Consider the following 14,925-nt stretch of genomic DNA (forward strand, 5'->3'; position numbering starts at 1 on the left):
TTAAAATTTCACCGTCCTCCTGGCCAGCTGTGAGGTGCAAAACTCGCCTCCTCCCTTCCCCTCAGCCTGCTGAAAAAAAGCAGCCAGATCAGGTTCTTCTGGTTGGTTTCCCTTTCCCGCCAGCTGTCAGCTTTTTAAAAAGAGAACAGGGCAGAAGATGGGCGTGTCCTCTACACGCGGAGTAGGGCTGAATTTTTTATTTTACCCAGGAGGCTTTTCTCCGTGGGTGACCCATTTCTTAACTGTACTTGCCTCCTCTGATACATAAAAAGCCTCAAAGGTCTCCCTGGAGACAGATCATAGCAAGAGGTGAAAAGGAAGCAGTGACCAAAATCAACGGTGAACTCGAGATAAGATAGTAAATGAGCACAACAGACCAAATCCTCGAAAACTGAGTGCAGGGCAAAGAGGGGGACATTGTGAGGAAACCCAGAGGCCCTTTTCTCAATTCAGAGTTTGTGTTTCTTGGTAAAAACTAGCTTCAGGACAGCTGGCTAGGAAGTCCAGTGACAGTGAGGCGGTTCCCAAAAGAGTGTGCTAGCCTGACCATTATGGGAACCGACCTCACAAATTCAAGATCCCCCCGCCCATCACACAGCATGTGTAGTAGCACAGGTGAGGGTGTCTTCGGATCCCTGCCAGAGACTAGCACGTGTCCTCTCGTTCCTGATGGACACTACCCTTGAGGCCAAACACTGCTGGCTCTGAGGAGGGAGTGCAGAGCTACTAGTAACACCATAACACCAGCAAGACCTGTAGCAATAGCCGCCTCCCACTACCTGAGAGCTGGCTCGGTGCATCCCAGCAACCCTCTCCCTAAGCCTGGAAGAGGTCTGACTGCCCCGTTGGAGATGAAGGACCTGAAGCCCGTGAGGTTAAGTAGCTTTTCCAAAGCTGGGGGCGGGCCTGGGATGCAAACCTGTCCATGATTCCAATGGCTGCCATGCTGACTCAGCAAGTTCAGCCCCCAAGGGCTGCCTCACCCGGCAGGCTCACATTGTGTTTCCTGTCTTTTACTTAGTTCATTGTGCAGCCTCCTTCTTATAAATATTTTAAAACTTAATGCAGTTCCCTGAAAAGCGCTTAGTAGTGGTCTTTGTGCTGGTAATCGTTCAAGCTGAAGGATAGGTGTAAGGGGGTCCATTATGTAATTCTGCTTTTGCATGTTTGTTACTAGCCATAATCAAGTGTCGGGGTTAATTTTTTTTAATTGGCTCTTCGGAAAGTTGGGCGAAGTGAGATTTCAGCTCTGCGGACACCACGGAGGTGCTCTATCCCTCATCGCCTCCCATGACTCAGCGGCTCCAGCGCCGGCCCGTCAGGGTCTGTGCAGGCTCCTGTGCACCAGCCCGCGCCCTGGCAGGGTGCCAGCCACTTTACAAGGTTAGAACTGGCGGCTCAGAGCACCTTTCTGACAGAAGGAATCTTTCCCAGCCTCCGCCCCATCCATTAGGCGTCACACCTCGCAGGTGCGGCCGATTTCACAGGAGAGGGCAGGACTGCGCCCAGGCTGTGGGAGCGGCTCCACCCGCGCCCTCGCCTGCGCCTCCTCAGCTGGGACGTCTAACCAGGGAGCTTCCAGACAGATTGGGTTGCCCGGACCATTCCTCCAAACTTCCCAGAGAAAGCAAAACATCCGGGAAAATACTAGTTCTAGTTTTCTTATCTGTCCCTCTGCTCACCATCAGTGATGTTCATTATTTTACCCTAAATTCTGACGATTTTATCCACTTAGGTGTAATTTCCTGGCTAAAATGCAGAAATAAGGGGCTATGGAAAAAGTAGGTGAACAGGTCCTACTAATCTGTCCTGCTCTTACCTGTCGCTCCTACAAGACAAACAGGCAGTGGCCACACCCCTCCCCTTCCTGGTGGGAGAGGCAGACTGGGGGTGGCGCCTGACAGTGAGGTATCACATACCCGTAGGAAAGGTCAGGGACCTGGCTCCAGCCCACAAGCAAAGGTATCCCTCCACATAATTAAGTTTTCCTTATAACAAGGAGAGAGGGCTCCTGGGAAGAGGCTGGCATGCTCTCCAAGGGTTTGACAGGTTGGTGCTGTTGCCGTGGTGAAGCGGAAAGTCTGCTCCCAGCCCCCTGGAGGGAAAGAGCACTGCAGTGCCACTGAGAATAAATGGCCCAAAGTAACTTTTCCCTCTCCAGGAGGGGGGGAAACTAAATCTCAAAAATGGAAAGCAAGACACAAAACAAAACAAAAACGCAGGTGAGTGTCAAGTACAGGAGACAGGCCCAAGGAAACAACCAGATACATAAAATTTCCTAGAAAAATGTATGCACACCTCTCATCCACTAAGACCATCACAAACTGAGTAGTAAAGTGTGGGCTTTATAGGAAAAGAAACAAACAAAACCACTATGGAAGTTCTATTTGTTTTTCAGAGTCCAGACAGCTCTCCTTAAATAAAACTAATGTGTTTGTGTAGCAGCCCATGAGTTAGTGGTATCATCTTTATAAAACAAAACAGAGTAGGCCAAAATCTTAAAATAGAGAAAAGAAGATGGGTACCCAGATTAGGGAGCAAGGTATAAAACTGACAAGTCAGAAACCACTTAGGTGCCATGTACTTTCAACTCAATAAATACTTGTCAAATATACATATATACAAACAACTTAAGAAGCAAAGTGAATTCAGCAAGGTGTGCAGAAGTAAAAGAAGGTATCATATTTGGTTGATTGAAAGCAGGTTTCTAAGACATCTGGTTGGCCAGATGCCACAACCCAGTCAGGAGCCTGAGCTGATGGCAGTGCTGGGCTTTGCCCCGGGGGGTGGGAGAAGGAGCAGTGAATGTGAGTCCCACGGCAGTGAACTCAAAACCGACCAGTGGGTTAGATATGTAATGGAAGGCAGCACATTGTCAAAAAACAAAAAACAAAACAAAAAACTCAGCCACCTGCTCTCATTTGAATATGCAAGATGATAATTAATTTTAAAAAGCTGTATGACTAATGTCCAGGGTGACTTTATTTCATGGAGAGAAAAAAACACCAACACGATTTTCCTAGACACCACACAGTGACTGGCACTTTTCATTCCTCTTTTATCACATCATACCAAAAAAAAAAAAATCAAATCAGCGGAAACATACCAAAATATACCCCACACTCCTTAAATTAGCACAATTAAAATTAAAACATGAAGCAATATTTTGTTACACTGATTCAACCACTATTTACAAATTGCACTTATAAAGATAGCAACATTTCTAATACGGCATAGTAGGTTATTTTGCTTTATTGTGGTTTTATATCCCAATATAAAACTTTGAAAGTTTTCTTGAGTAAAATCATACTTTCTTTCGCAGTACATAATTTATTTACCCATGAATTTCAAAACCGGTTTTCTCTTTTTGTGCTTGCCTGTTCTATTTTATTTTACAAATGGCACATACCTTCCGAGTAGGAACAATCAGACACTCCACTCATTTATACGAGACTCATTTATAAAAAGTTAAAAGTATAAGAAATGAAATATTAGCAGCCTAATCCTTTGGTTTATCTTTTTTAAAAAAAAATCATCCAATATAATCTACAAATCAGTGGTAACTTCTTTTTGGTTAAGAACAAATCCCCAGGTAGATCAGAATTAGAAGCCAACACTGCTGGGGGACGTACCGCGTCCCTGGCCCGCCCTTCTGCTCGGGCTGCTGTTGCGCACGACTGGTTTGACATGACACAGGACACAGTAAGGCACAGTGGATGGTACAAATAAAAGCAAATACTTCAGGACTGTGTGTGAGTTTTCCGCACAAATACTAAAATATGTACCGTTTTCAAGATAAAATAACAAAAAAGAAATACATATTTTTTGTTACGAAATACCTATACAAAATGTTTAAATTTACACCATCTGAGCTGCCAAAAGGGTTTTAAAAAGTATCGATTTTCCATCACACATAAAACCATCTCTCACCAATAGGTCCAAGAGAACTTGGGTTAAAGTGTCCCAGCACTTCGTGGAGGGAGGAGGATCAATGTTCCCTTCTTGCTCTCCCTTCCCCCAACATAAGACAAAAACAAAGGTCAGATGTTGACAGTAGTGTATTCTACTTGTACAAACAGCTGGAGTGTAGGGAAAGAAACAGTCACGCTGGGAGACCATGGGCTGACGGGCTAGAGTAAGGCACTTCCTTGGAGAGAGCAGCGTCCGCACGCGAGGTGGGGAGACGTGGGGAGCCCATGCGCAGGGTTCTGGTGAGGACCGAGGACTGCAGGAGGCTCCTCGAAAGACAGCAGGGGAAGACGCAGGAGGTAAAATCTGGAGGCGAAATTCTACACAGAAGTGGTCACTCGGTCAACGGCGTGATTGACCTCGTTTTTGTTGGAATCCAGTCCTTTAGCAGCATTCATGTCGTTCCGCAAATTCTCCACTGTCTTTTTCATGTTCTTTAGCTCCCCTGGGTGTGGTGTGGCCCGCCTCTGAAGTGTTCTCTGAAAACAGACAGTGGAGTGAGTGCTTAGGTTTTATCCGTTTCTCTTTCAGACACGCAGCTCCCGGCAGCCTCCAAAGCAGAGCCTGCCTCCTGCAGACCATGAGCCGGAGCTCTGAGCACTTACTCCGGCTTCCCGGTGGTTAATGGGCGAGGACAGTGGTGCATGTAACTTAGCTAGCCAAGATAGAAGATTACTTTCGGAATAAAAGAAGACGTTTTAAAATAGGACATTACTGTGTAACAATAAAGTTCCATGAACTGTGAGAAAAAAGATAAAAGATTTATAAGATGTAATTGTGGGGTGTGAAGGAAAAAAAATGAAGGGGTAAAGAGTTCTGAATTAAAATCACTGTAATGTTCTGTTACTCAGAGTGGCTGTGGCTGGAGGCAGGGAGTTGAAGAAAAAGGAGAATAAAGAGAAGGCCGCCTGTCCTTATCCCGCTGTGCGCTGTGCATATGACCCACTAGGGAACCGTCACACGCGCCTCATAGCTCCTCATAAAGACCACGGAGCTAGGAGTGAAGTGAAAGGAGAGAGGCAATGCTTTAAAATTATATCTTTTCACAGGCTGCATGCTCTTCAGCTCATAAAAGGGCATTTACATCTTTTAAATGCAGGAGGAGTTAAGTAGGCTAATAACATGAGAGCGCTACAGAGGCAAGGAGTCCCTGGTGAGAGAATCACCCTCAGGAAAGAGCCGCGCAGTGAGGTATTGTCATGCCTAAGTCCTGTTTTGCACAGACGCTGTAAGAGGAGAAAATCCCCTTTGGTGACAGCTGGAATAACAGAGACTAACAAATAATAATTTAAAAGCCACCCCTGGTTTGGGGGCTGCGAGTACTCCCGCGAAGCTCTGCTTATGAAAATCTCAATGAGTGAGGAGTTTAAGAGCCAAAGTCAACATGTAGGAAGAGCTGTCGCTGACGCCCGGAGGCGACTGAGACACACTCAGGTGTGGATGAAAGTGAGGCTGAGAGGCACTTTCACATCTATTCCTGATTTCTGACTAAAAACTCCTTAAGGAATCCAACTAAGGCCACAGGTGAAGGGGGGTGGGGGGAGAGGGAGAGAGAGAGAATTCAGCACAACTGAACTTGAGCTGCGACACAGCAGGAAGTGTGAATGCAGCCAACATATCATAATACCTGAGAGCGTGGGAAGGGGCTTAATTCAGTGGGAACAACAAAAAAGAAAAATCAATTTTAAGAAAACAGTGGTGGTGGGAGGGGAAACTATCACAAATAAAGAAAAGAAGTACCATAAACTATTCAGACAAAAAGACCCAAACGTTCCACTGGCCTTACACACACTTGGTGAATCTGTACCTAGAAGTACCTAGTTTTGTCTTCTAAAAACCCTAAAATTCTAAAGGCAAAACAGAAAATACTTTGTTGAAAACACAAGAAATCCTTATTAGGCACCATTATTAATCTTGGAAGGCTTTTTAAATTTTGAGCTTCTATTGAGGCCAAGAATCTCCATTTCCATACCATTTCGTTGTCTTCTTCATCTTTTTCATCTTCCAAGAATCGGATTGCACTGATTCTGTGCACTGCCCTCTCGTTCCAGGCCTCGTCGGAGACGTCATTCACCAGGCTCTCCAGGGCCCCACAGCGAGGCAGGTTCTCTGTCACGACAAAGGCACATCAGCAGGGAGCTCGGGTGGGTGACTGGACACTGCTATGCAGTAATGTAAACAATTAAAAACAAAAAGAAAAGGCACTGGCCGTGTGGCTCAGCTGGTTCAGTGTCATCCTGTGCACCCAAGGACCTCGGGTTCGACTCCTGGTCAGGGCACATACCAGGTGTGAGTTTGATCCCCAGTCTGGCGCACGTATGGGAGAAACTGATGGATGTGTCTCTCTCTCCCTCTCCCTCTCCCTCTGTCCCTCTCTAAATCAGTAAAATCATATCCTTGGGTGAGGATTAAAAAGAAAAAAAAAAGGAAAAGCCTGGGACAGAGTTGCTGTCTCTTTTCAATGATGCAGAACACTAACTTCAAAAACATTCTTGCCAAAACCGGTTTGGCTCGGTGGATAGAGCGTTGGCCTGCGGACTGAAAGGTCCCAGGTTCGATTCCGGTCAAGGGCATGTACCTGGGTTGCGGGCACATCCCCAGTAGGAGATGTGCAGGAGGCAGCTGATCGATGTTTCTCTCTCATCGATGTTTCTAACTCTCTATCTCTCTCCCTTCCTCTCTGTAAAAAATCAATAAAATATATTTAAAAAAAAAAACATTCTCATGAGAGTGCTGTGGCTGAACGCGTCGGGGACCAGGACTAGCTGTGGCTGCACGCGTCGGGGACCAGGACTAGATGGGGCCCTCGGGTCAGAGACCAGGACTTGCCGCAGTAAAACATTCTACCACGTTTTTCCCTTGGGGTCTTCAAAGCTCATCTAACACGGGTGGGGCTGGCAAGTGGCTTTGGGCCCTTCCACTTAGGGACTCCTGCCCTCCCAGGGTACTCCAGTTCTCCTCCATCAAAATCAGCGCTCAGCAAAGGATTTGTAACAGCACTATGATGTTAGTGTGAATACTTTTTGAAACTACACATATTTATAAAACAAAGGTACAGTGACTCAAAACAACTCACTGGCTTAAAAACAACTTGCCAACTGAAGTCAATACTCATCCTCCAAACCCTCAGTTTGGATTTTAAGTGACTTTTAAGGAGTATCTGTATTTTCAACCTCGGCTATCATTCAAAACCAAGAGGGTGTTTAAGGAATTTCAGGCTTAAACAGGCGTGAGTGGTACTTTTTCTGTAAAGATGCAGGGGACCTTCCCAGAGGAGGCCCACAGGGACCTCACCTGGGCCAGCTCTAAGGGGCAGAATTGGACAAAAATACAGTCATATGTGAAAGTGAGAGATCTTATGGGGAGATATGAACTCCTACTATTCTTGTGGTCAAATGAACACAGTCCTTAAATTCACCTTGGCAAGTAGGTTCAGAAGGCAGCTGAGGAAGTAAGACACAGGTTAAAATCTTCTCTCCTGTGCTGAGGTCTGTGTCTGTCTGGAACGTGAGCAGAGGCTGGGACTGGTTGTCAGATAACCACAAAGCCTTCAACTTCAAGGCCGTGAGAGACAAGGGCAGATGCGACAACCTAATATAAAACAAAAGAAGACATCAGGCCTCAAATGGTGTAATTCAATCAACTCCTGTCAATAAAAACAGCAAAGAATGAGAACACCTCCTGGGGCTGGGTTGATAGTAAGATACCCGATTACGCTTTGCAGATAGACTGAGTAGTCTGTGCTTCCCTTTCTGCTATCACCTATCTCAGTGATGGCGAACCTTTTGAGCTCGGCATGTCAGCATTTTGAAAAACCCTAACTTAACTCTGGTGCTGTGTCACATATAGAAATTTTTTAATAGTTGCAACCATAGTAAAACAAAGATTTATATTTTTGATATTTATTTTATATATTTAAATGCCATTTAACAAAGAAAAATCAACCAAAAAAATGAGTTCGCATGTCAGAAGTGTCATAGGTTCGCCATCACTGACCTATCTCATCGGCACCGCCAGGCCATAGCGCAAGAAATGAGGAGATTACGGGGCACATAATTCAGTCCTGCACTCAGAGGTCCCGACTTAAAGAGAAAAACCAAAGCCAGTGTAACCTCGGAAGCTGAGTTCTCACACAGGATGGCAACACCTTGGCACCGGGGCTGGTGGGAGCCTGTGGGATTACCTATTTCCAGCAGCACCTGGCAAATAGGACTGGAGGAAGGAGATGCGTGGGATGCTGAAGAAGTTAAGTTGCAGTTAAAATAAAGGCTAAAACATTTCTTTCATGGACTCCATTTGCTTTCTCTAGGGAGATTTTAAGTGTTCCATCCTAAACTTTTTATCTTTCAGTTTCTAGAAGCTCCCACTTCTCAGACGCCTACGTGATAATTAATATCCACATCAGATTGCTTCAGTTTCAAATGAGATCATGTATATATAAAGCAAAGCACTTTTAAAATTGTAATGTGACACCTAAAGATTAGTTTCATGTTTATATTTGCACAAATATTTCACAGCTTGGCTGCAAGCAGTCAGGTCTATTCAGTAAAGATCACCACAGAAATCATGGACTTGGTACCTCCAGAGGTTAGCACAGTGGTTCTCAACCAGGCGTGACTCTGCCCTCAGGGGCATCCGGCCATGTCTGTAGACATGTAGGATCTAGTGGGCTGAGGCTGGGGTTGTTGCTACACATCATACAATGCATAGGACAGCCCCCATAACAAAGAATTATCTGGCCTCAAATGCTAACAGTGCCGAGGGTGAAAACGCTGCTTAGTAAAAACTAATGCTTTATACAAGATGCTAATTCACTTTGCAAAACAACCAAACCCATGTTGCTACCAGAAATTCAAGGTTTAAAGAATCTAAGGATATATCTGATCACATATTTTCCCACTAAGTATGACTCCAAATATTAAATTATAGATCAGTCTTAGAAGTGACTGTTTAAGCTACTCACATTCTGTTAACTACTATATGAGGCAAATTTCCTTAGAAGAGACATCTAGCCCATTAATCCCATGAAGAATGATAGGACAGCATGTATTCCTGGGGTTCTTTCTTTGACAAAATTGTACACCTATCCCCGGTTAATATGAGGAAGACCGACCTGTAGATCTTACCAACAGATTAATACTGAGTTATTAGAAATACTCAGGCAATGCTTGTCTTACTGTGTTTTGCTTTATTGCACTTTACAGATGTTGTGTGTTTTACAAATTCTAGGCAAGACCCTCCACCAGCTAAAAGATTACACTCACTTCATTGCAGAATGAAGTGAGAGGGTCTGGAACTGAACCCACAATTATCTCTGAGGTCTGCCTGTAGTCCAGTCTGAACTGACAGACTTGTGGGAAATAAACTAGAACTTTTTGCAGAGCTATGAAGAGAAGGTATACTCTGATAATATAAAACTAATAAGGAAAATGTAATCTAAGGAAAATGTTAAAATGGTCAAGCTACTTTAACAAATGAAATAAAAAAGTATCAAAGAGTGCACAGAGAATATTAACAAATGCATGATCAACAAATTTTTCAGGAGAACAATTAATATGTTTTGCAAAGATTTCCAATGTAAGAGCTGCGGAGAGGAGACAGTATTTTCCTAACGTGAGTCCATGAAGATAGATGCCTCCCACGCACGTGGACTGGGTGGAAAGCACAGCACAATTGTATCTATGTGGGACTGAGGTTCTGAAATCAATGCATCCATGAGAACTGCATATGTTAAGTTCCCTTGAAAAGTCTCTATGTATCACACATTGCAATATTTCACTAATGAGCGACACACTAGGTGAGAAATATGGATTTCTAAATCCCAAATCTACCCACTGCAGTGAAATCCACGCTCAGACCATGAGAAAGAGGGCAGGGGACAGCAGATTCCCAGCTCCACGCCTCCTGTTCTGAGGCATTGCTTCTTCGAGGGGAACGGAAAGGGGAATCGCTCAGGCTTATACCAGTTATTTCTCCCTCTGCCCAAAGGATGTCATGTACTCGAAGGCAAGGAAGTTAAAGACAGAAGACATGTATTTGCCAGGCACTGTGACAGTGATTTTTTAAAAGAGCCTAATATACGATGAAAGCTTAAAGTACATTAAACTTTTCCATTTTATTGAACAAAAGGATCATTTATTTGAAAGTCTGTCCCTATTTCTGTTTTAAAAGGACATAAGCTAATAATATCCTCCAGAATGTTTAGTTTCAAGTCTTGTGCAAGAAATCTATAGTCAGCATCTCTACCTTTCTTAATCACGAGAACATGAAGAAGAAAAAAAAAAAATCAAGATTTGAAAGCCGGCACAAAACACAGGTAACTCAAACACGGTCATCGTACCTTCTCAGACTAACACTGGCTCCCTAGCAAATGCTGAAGCACAGGGATACAGTAGATGAAAGGCCAGGCAGAGCATCAGTAATAAACACAGTTTCTACAGATGACAAAACCACATGGTAAAAGCTAAAACAGGTCACTGGACTCTACAACACATCTCATAATCACATTCAGCAAGCCATGTGAGATGAATTTGTTGTCTGAAATGCCAGTTTTTCTACAAAGAATCAAAGTGCCAGCTTGAACATGCCCGTTGCCCATACAACACACGAGTCTGTTCATAGTGTCTTGAGGACAGAGGTGCTCCTGTGATGTCAGAGAGAAAAGAAGGCCCTGTGTCCTGCCCGTCTGCACACATACTGGGCGGGGCTGACCCTCTCACTGACTCTCTGTGGCCTGGGGGGAAAGAGACACATAGGCCTCTGTTTCTCTTGGGTGAACCATCCCAGACACAAGTGGAAAATAGATAAATAGATATTATATATCCCGGCTTCCCAGACGAGTTAATAATACATTTTTGGTTTATTCTGGAAGCTTCTGTATGCTGCAGAATCAACACAAGAAACCATAGCTCCACTGTACACTGTTCTATTTAGGACCACATCTCCCCACCCCCACCCCAAAATAAAAGGCCAATACTTACTCCTGACATCAATGGTACAAGGGTGAAAGCAAATGAATAAACAAACCATGAGTCTCTCATTTCCAGTACATCCATGACCAACCCAACCTGAAGAAACCTTCCCCACCTCAAATTCTACAGCAATTGCTTGTCAAATGTATTTAAGAACTAAACATTAAACAGTCTACTGATTAATGTAATATTAAGTTCCCCAGTGGTTGCATACTTCTTACAATTAAATATTTCATCTGTTTTTACCTCCTACTAGAACTTTTAGTTTTAAGCAGTTTTCAAAAATGTTTAAAGATATACAAAGAGAATATAATCAATGAAAAAAAATTAAACAATATCAAAATATCTAAAGTGAAAGCCCCTGTAACCCTAAGCCTCAACCTTCCTCTAGGGGAACTACTATTAATATTTTGATGTACCACAACAGGTATGTCTTCTTAAGAACATGAACAAAAATGATAATGCTCTGTATACTTGCTCTACTAATCAGTATCTGGGTCTCCTGTGTCTCTATGGAGAAATATCTCATTCTTAGAACTGCTTAGTATTTTATAACATAGCTATACTGTTGTATTGTGTTTTGTCTTTTAATACTTTTATTTTTCCCAGCTTTATTGAGATATAACTGACATATAACATTGTGTAAGTTTAAGGTGTATAACATGATGATTTGATACATTTAAAAATTGTGAAATGATTACCACAGAAGACTTAATTAACACCGTCATTACCTCACATAATTACCACTGTGTGTGTGTTAAAAACACTTAAGATCTATTCTCTTAGCAATTTTCAAGTATATAATACAATAATACAATACTGTTACCTACAGTCACCATGCTACACATTAGATCCCCAGAACTTACTCATCTTATAACTGGAAGTGAATACCCTTTGACCAACATCTCCCATTTCTCCCACCACCCTCAGTCCCTGGCAACCACATTCCACTCTTTATTTCAATGAATTCAACTTTTTTAGATTCCACATGTGAGATCATACAATATTTGCCTTCCTTGATCTGGCTTATTTCATGCCCTCAAGGTCCATCCATGTTGTCATAATGGCAGAATTTCCTTCTTTCTCATAGCTGAATATTTCAATACATACACACACACACACACACACACACACACACACACACACACACACACTAGAGGCCCAGTGCACAAAATTTGTGCACGGGGGGAGGTCCCTCAGTCCGCCTGCACCCTCTCCAATCCAGGACCCCTCGGGGGATGCCCTGCAGGATCAGGCCTAAACCGGCAGACATTCCTCTCACAATCCAGGACTGCTGGTTCCTAACCGCTCGCCTGCCTGCCTGGCTCTAACCACCTCTGCCTGTCGACCTGATCACCCCTAACCATTTCTGCCTGCTGGCCTGATAACCCCGTAAATGCTCTCCTGTCAGCCTAATTGCCCCTAACTGCCCTCCCCTGCCAGCCTGATCACCCCTAAATGCCCTCCCCTGACGGCCTGATCACCCCTAACTGCCCTCCCCTGCCGGCCTAATCGCCCCTAACCACCTCTGCCTCCCAACCTGATTGCCCCTACCACCTCTGCCTGCTAGCCTGATCGCTCCCTAACTACTCCCCTGCCGGCCTGATTGCTCCCTAACTGCTCCCCCCACTGGCCTGATTGCCCTTAACCACCTCTGCCTTGGCCCCTGCCACTGTGGCTTTGTCTGGAAGGATGTCCGGAAGATGCCCGGTCTAATTAGCATATTACCCTTTTATTAGTATAGATCTTCTATTGATAGATTCTTAGCCATATCTTGGCTATTATAAATAACACTGCAACGAACATGGGGGTCCAGACATCTCTTTGATATCCTGTGTTCATTTCCTTTGAATACATACCCAGAAGTGGGATTGCTGAATCTTTTTTTTTTTAAATATATTTTATTGATTTTTTTACAGAGAGGAAGGGAGAGGGATAGAGAGTTAGAAACATCGATGAGAGAGAAACATCAACCAGCTGCCTCCTGCACACCCACCACTGGGGATGTGCCCGCAACCAAGGTACATGCCCTTGACTGGAATTGAACCCGGGACCCTTCAGTCCGCAGGCCGACGCTCTATCCACTGAGCCAAACCGGTCAGGGCAGGTTGCTGAATCTTACGGTCGTTCTAATTTTAAGTTCTCGAGGAACCTCCATACTGCTTTTTCTATAGTGGCTGTACCAGTTTACATTCCCACCAACTGTGCACAGGTTTCCCTTTTCTCCACATCCTTGTTATTTCTTATCTTTTTCATAATAGCCATGCTAACAGTTGTGAGGTGATATATTTTAATATATGTTTAAATTAATATTTTAATGTTTTATTTAAATTCAAAGGTATAAACTGTTTCCCCATTAACAGTCATTGTTAGTATTTGGAACTACTAACACTGCAGAGAAGATCCTCAAATACCCAATTTTGTGTGTTTGGTGGATAATCCTCTGGGAGGGGGTCTAGTAAATGTATATCCTGTGTCCATGAGTAGCTGATGATACAAGACACCTCCTCTGTTATTGTACCAGAAGGTTTGATGTTTACTTTCCAAGTGCCATTTTATAGTTATCCTTGCTGTGACTTACTGTATCCAATTTATCAAAGAAACTTTTTGGAAACTAAGATGTAGTCTCTGTGCTATTTTTATATGCTTGATTGCAGAGGCAGAAACTTCTCTCACATTTGGTATGATTTCCCATGGTGTGACATTTCTCCAGGCCAAAGAGCTGACGTGGTAGTCCTTTTTATTATTAGTTTCTATACTGATACTTTAAAATGAGTAGTAATTAAATATTTTAATAGGCTTAAAATTTGGTTATTAATCTATATATACCTGGACTAAATGACACACTTAAGTGACTCAGATGACAGCTACGTAACTCAACTTTTTAACTGGCTTTTCTCCACCCCAGCCCAAGCATAATAAAAACTGAACTTTCCCTTCTTCCAAGAACTGGAGAATGGAGCCATCACTCATGTGAAAAGCAGTTTTTAGACACCAGAGCCATCTTTCTACCCAAGAATTAGTGAGGCAAATCCACGCTCACCAGCATGGCAAAAACCAGGGGAGGCTGGGACTCACTGAGCTGCTACTGCTGGAGGCGAGAAGTGGGGACACCACCCTTCTCAAGCTGTAAATGCATGCCAGGCTAAGTCCCACAGAAATGCCACATTCAGATCAAACTAATCCCGAGTTTTCAGTCACCAGTTAGTGGTCTTAAGAATCTCTCAGGATGTCCTGAAAGAATGCACTCTGACAGGGTGAGCACTCCGGGAGGCCATGCCTCTCCCCCGGGTTCCTGTGGAGCGCGGGTTACTTAGCACTCCATCTGCAATCCATCAGCAAGAATGAATGATGGTGCTGAGCCTGACCTAAGTGACCATTAGCTCAATCTCCCACACTCAATCCCCCAGACGGTGTGGACCATCTGTCCCCCCTGGTTCAGCATTCCCTCTCCTATCTAACTATAATGCTCAAAAGCATTTTTCAATTCCTCTTGGCAGGCAGTGAAGCCTGTGATACAAAGCATTTTAAAGTGGCCTGCTATTCATGCTGCAAAACTAACATGTGTAACACTTTCCCAGGCACCTACCATGTGCCAGGTACTGTGAAGGGGCAAAAGATATAGTGACACATAAACCATGACACCCACCTTCAGGTAACATTAGGTTAGGAAGGTTCCACAGGTGCAAACAGGCACGGTCAGTGCTGCGTTAGCAGTAAATAAAAATGCAGATTCAGGGAGAGGAATGCGTTCTGGAGAAAATGAAAGCATCAGTGATGAAGAATAAAAGTAGGGAAATAGAGTGAGGGTCCCAGCTAGACAGAACAGCCTGTGTAGGCTCAGGGGAAAGAAAGTGCGTATGACGTTCGAGGTGATGAAATGAGTTCAGATTGGCTAAAACAAATCAATATTCTACAAGGAGAAGAGAAGATACATTCCAGAACTGGTGAGCAGTCTAACCTGACCTCCGACCGGGCACCTGTG

The 14,925-nt window shown here is 43.9% G+C and overlaps 1 protein-coding gene across 3 annotated transcripts in view; it reads right to left on the minus strand.

Moving 5' to 3' along the window:
• Nucleotides 1-2,964: 2,964 nt before the first annotated feature.
• LRRC1 (leucine rich repeat containing 1) overlaps nucleotides 2,965-14,925 on the minus strand; it is a 142,975-nt gene continuing 131,014 nt past the window's right edge. For all 3 annotated transcript variants that reach the window (XM_070418390.1, XM_070418388.1, XM_070418387.1), the window contains 3 exons: nucleotides 7,388-7,560; nucleotides 5,942-6,078; nucleotides 2,965-4,448 (listed from right to left, as the gene is read on the minus strand). In XM_070418390.1, the coding sequence (XP_070274491.1) occupies nucleotides 4,290-4,448; nucleotides 5,942-6,078; nucleotides 7,388-7,560 (469 nt within the window). In that variant the 3' untranslated portion in view covers nucleotides 2,965-4,289. The remainder of the gene's footprint in view (nucleotides 4,449-5,941; nucleotides 6,079-7,387; nucleotides 7,561-14,925) is intronic.

This window comes from Myotis yumanensis, unplaced genomic scaffold, assembly GCF_028538775.1.
Source record: "Myotis yumanensis isolate MYYU_CA2020_CCGP unplaced genomic scaffold, mMyoYum1.0.hap1 SCAF_6, whole genome shotgun sequence".
NCBI classification, from domain to species: Eukaryota; Metazoa; Chordata; class Mammalia; order Chiroptera; family Vespertilionidae; genus Myotis; species Myotis yumanensis.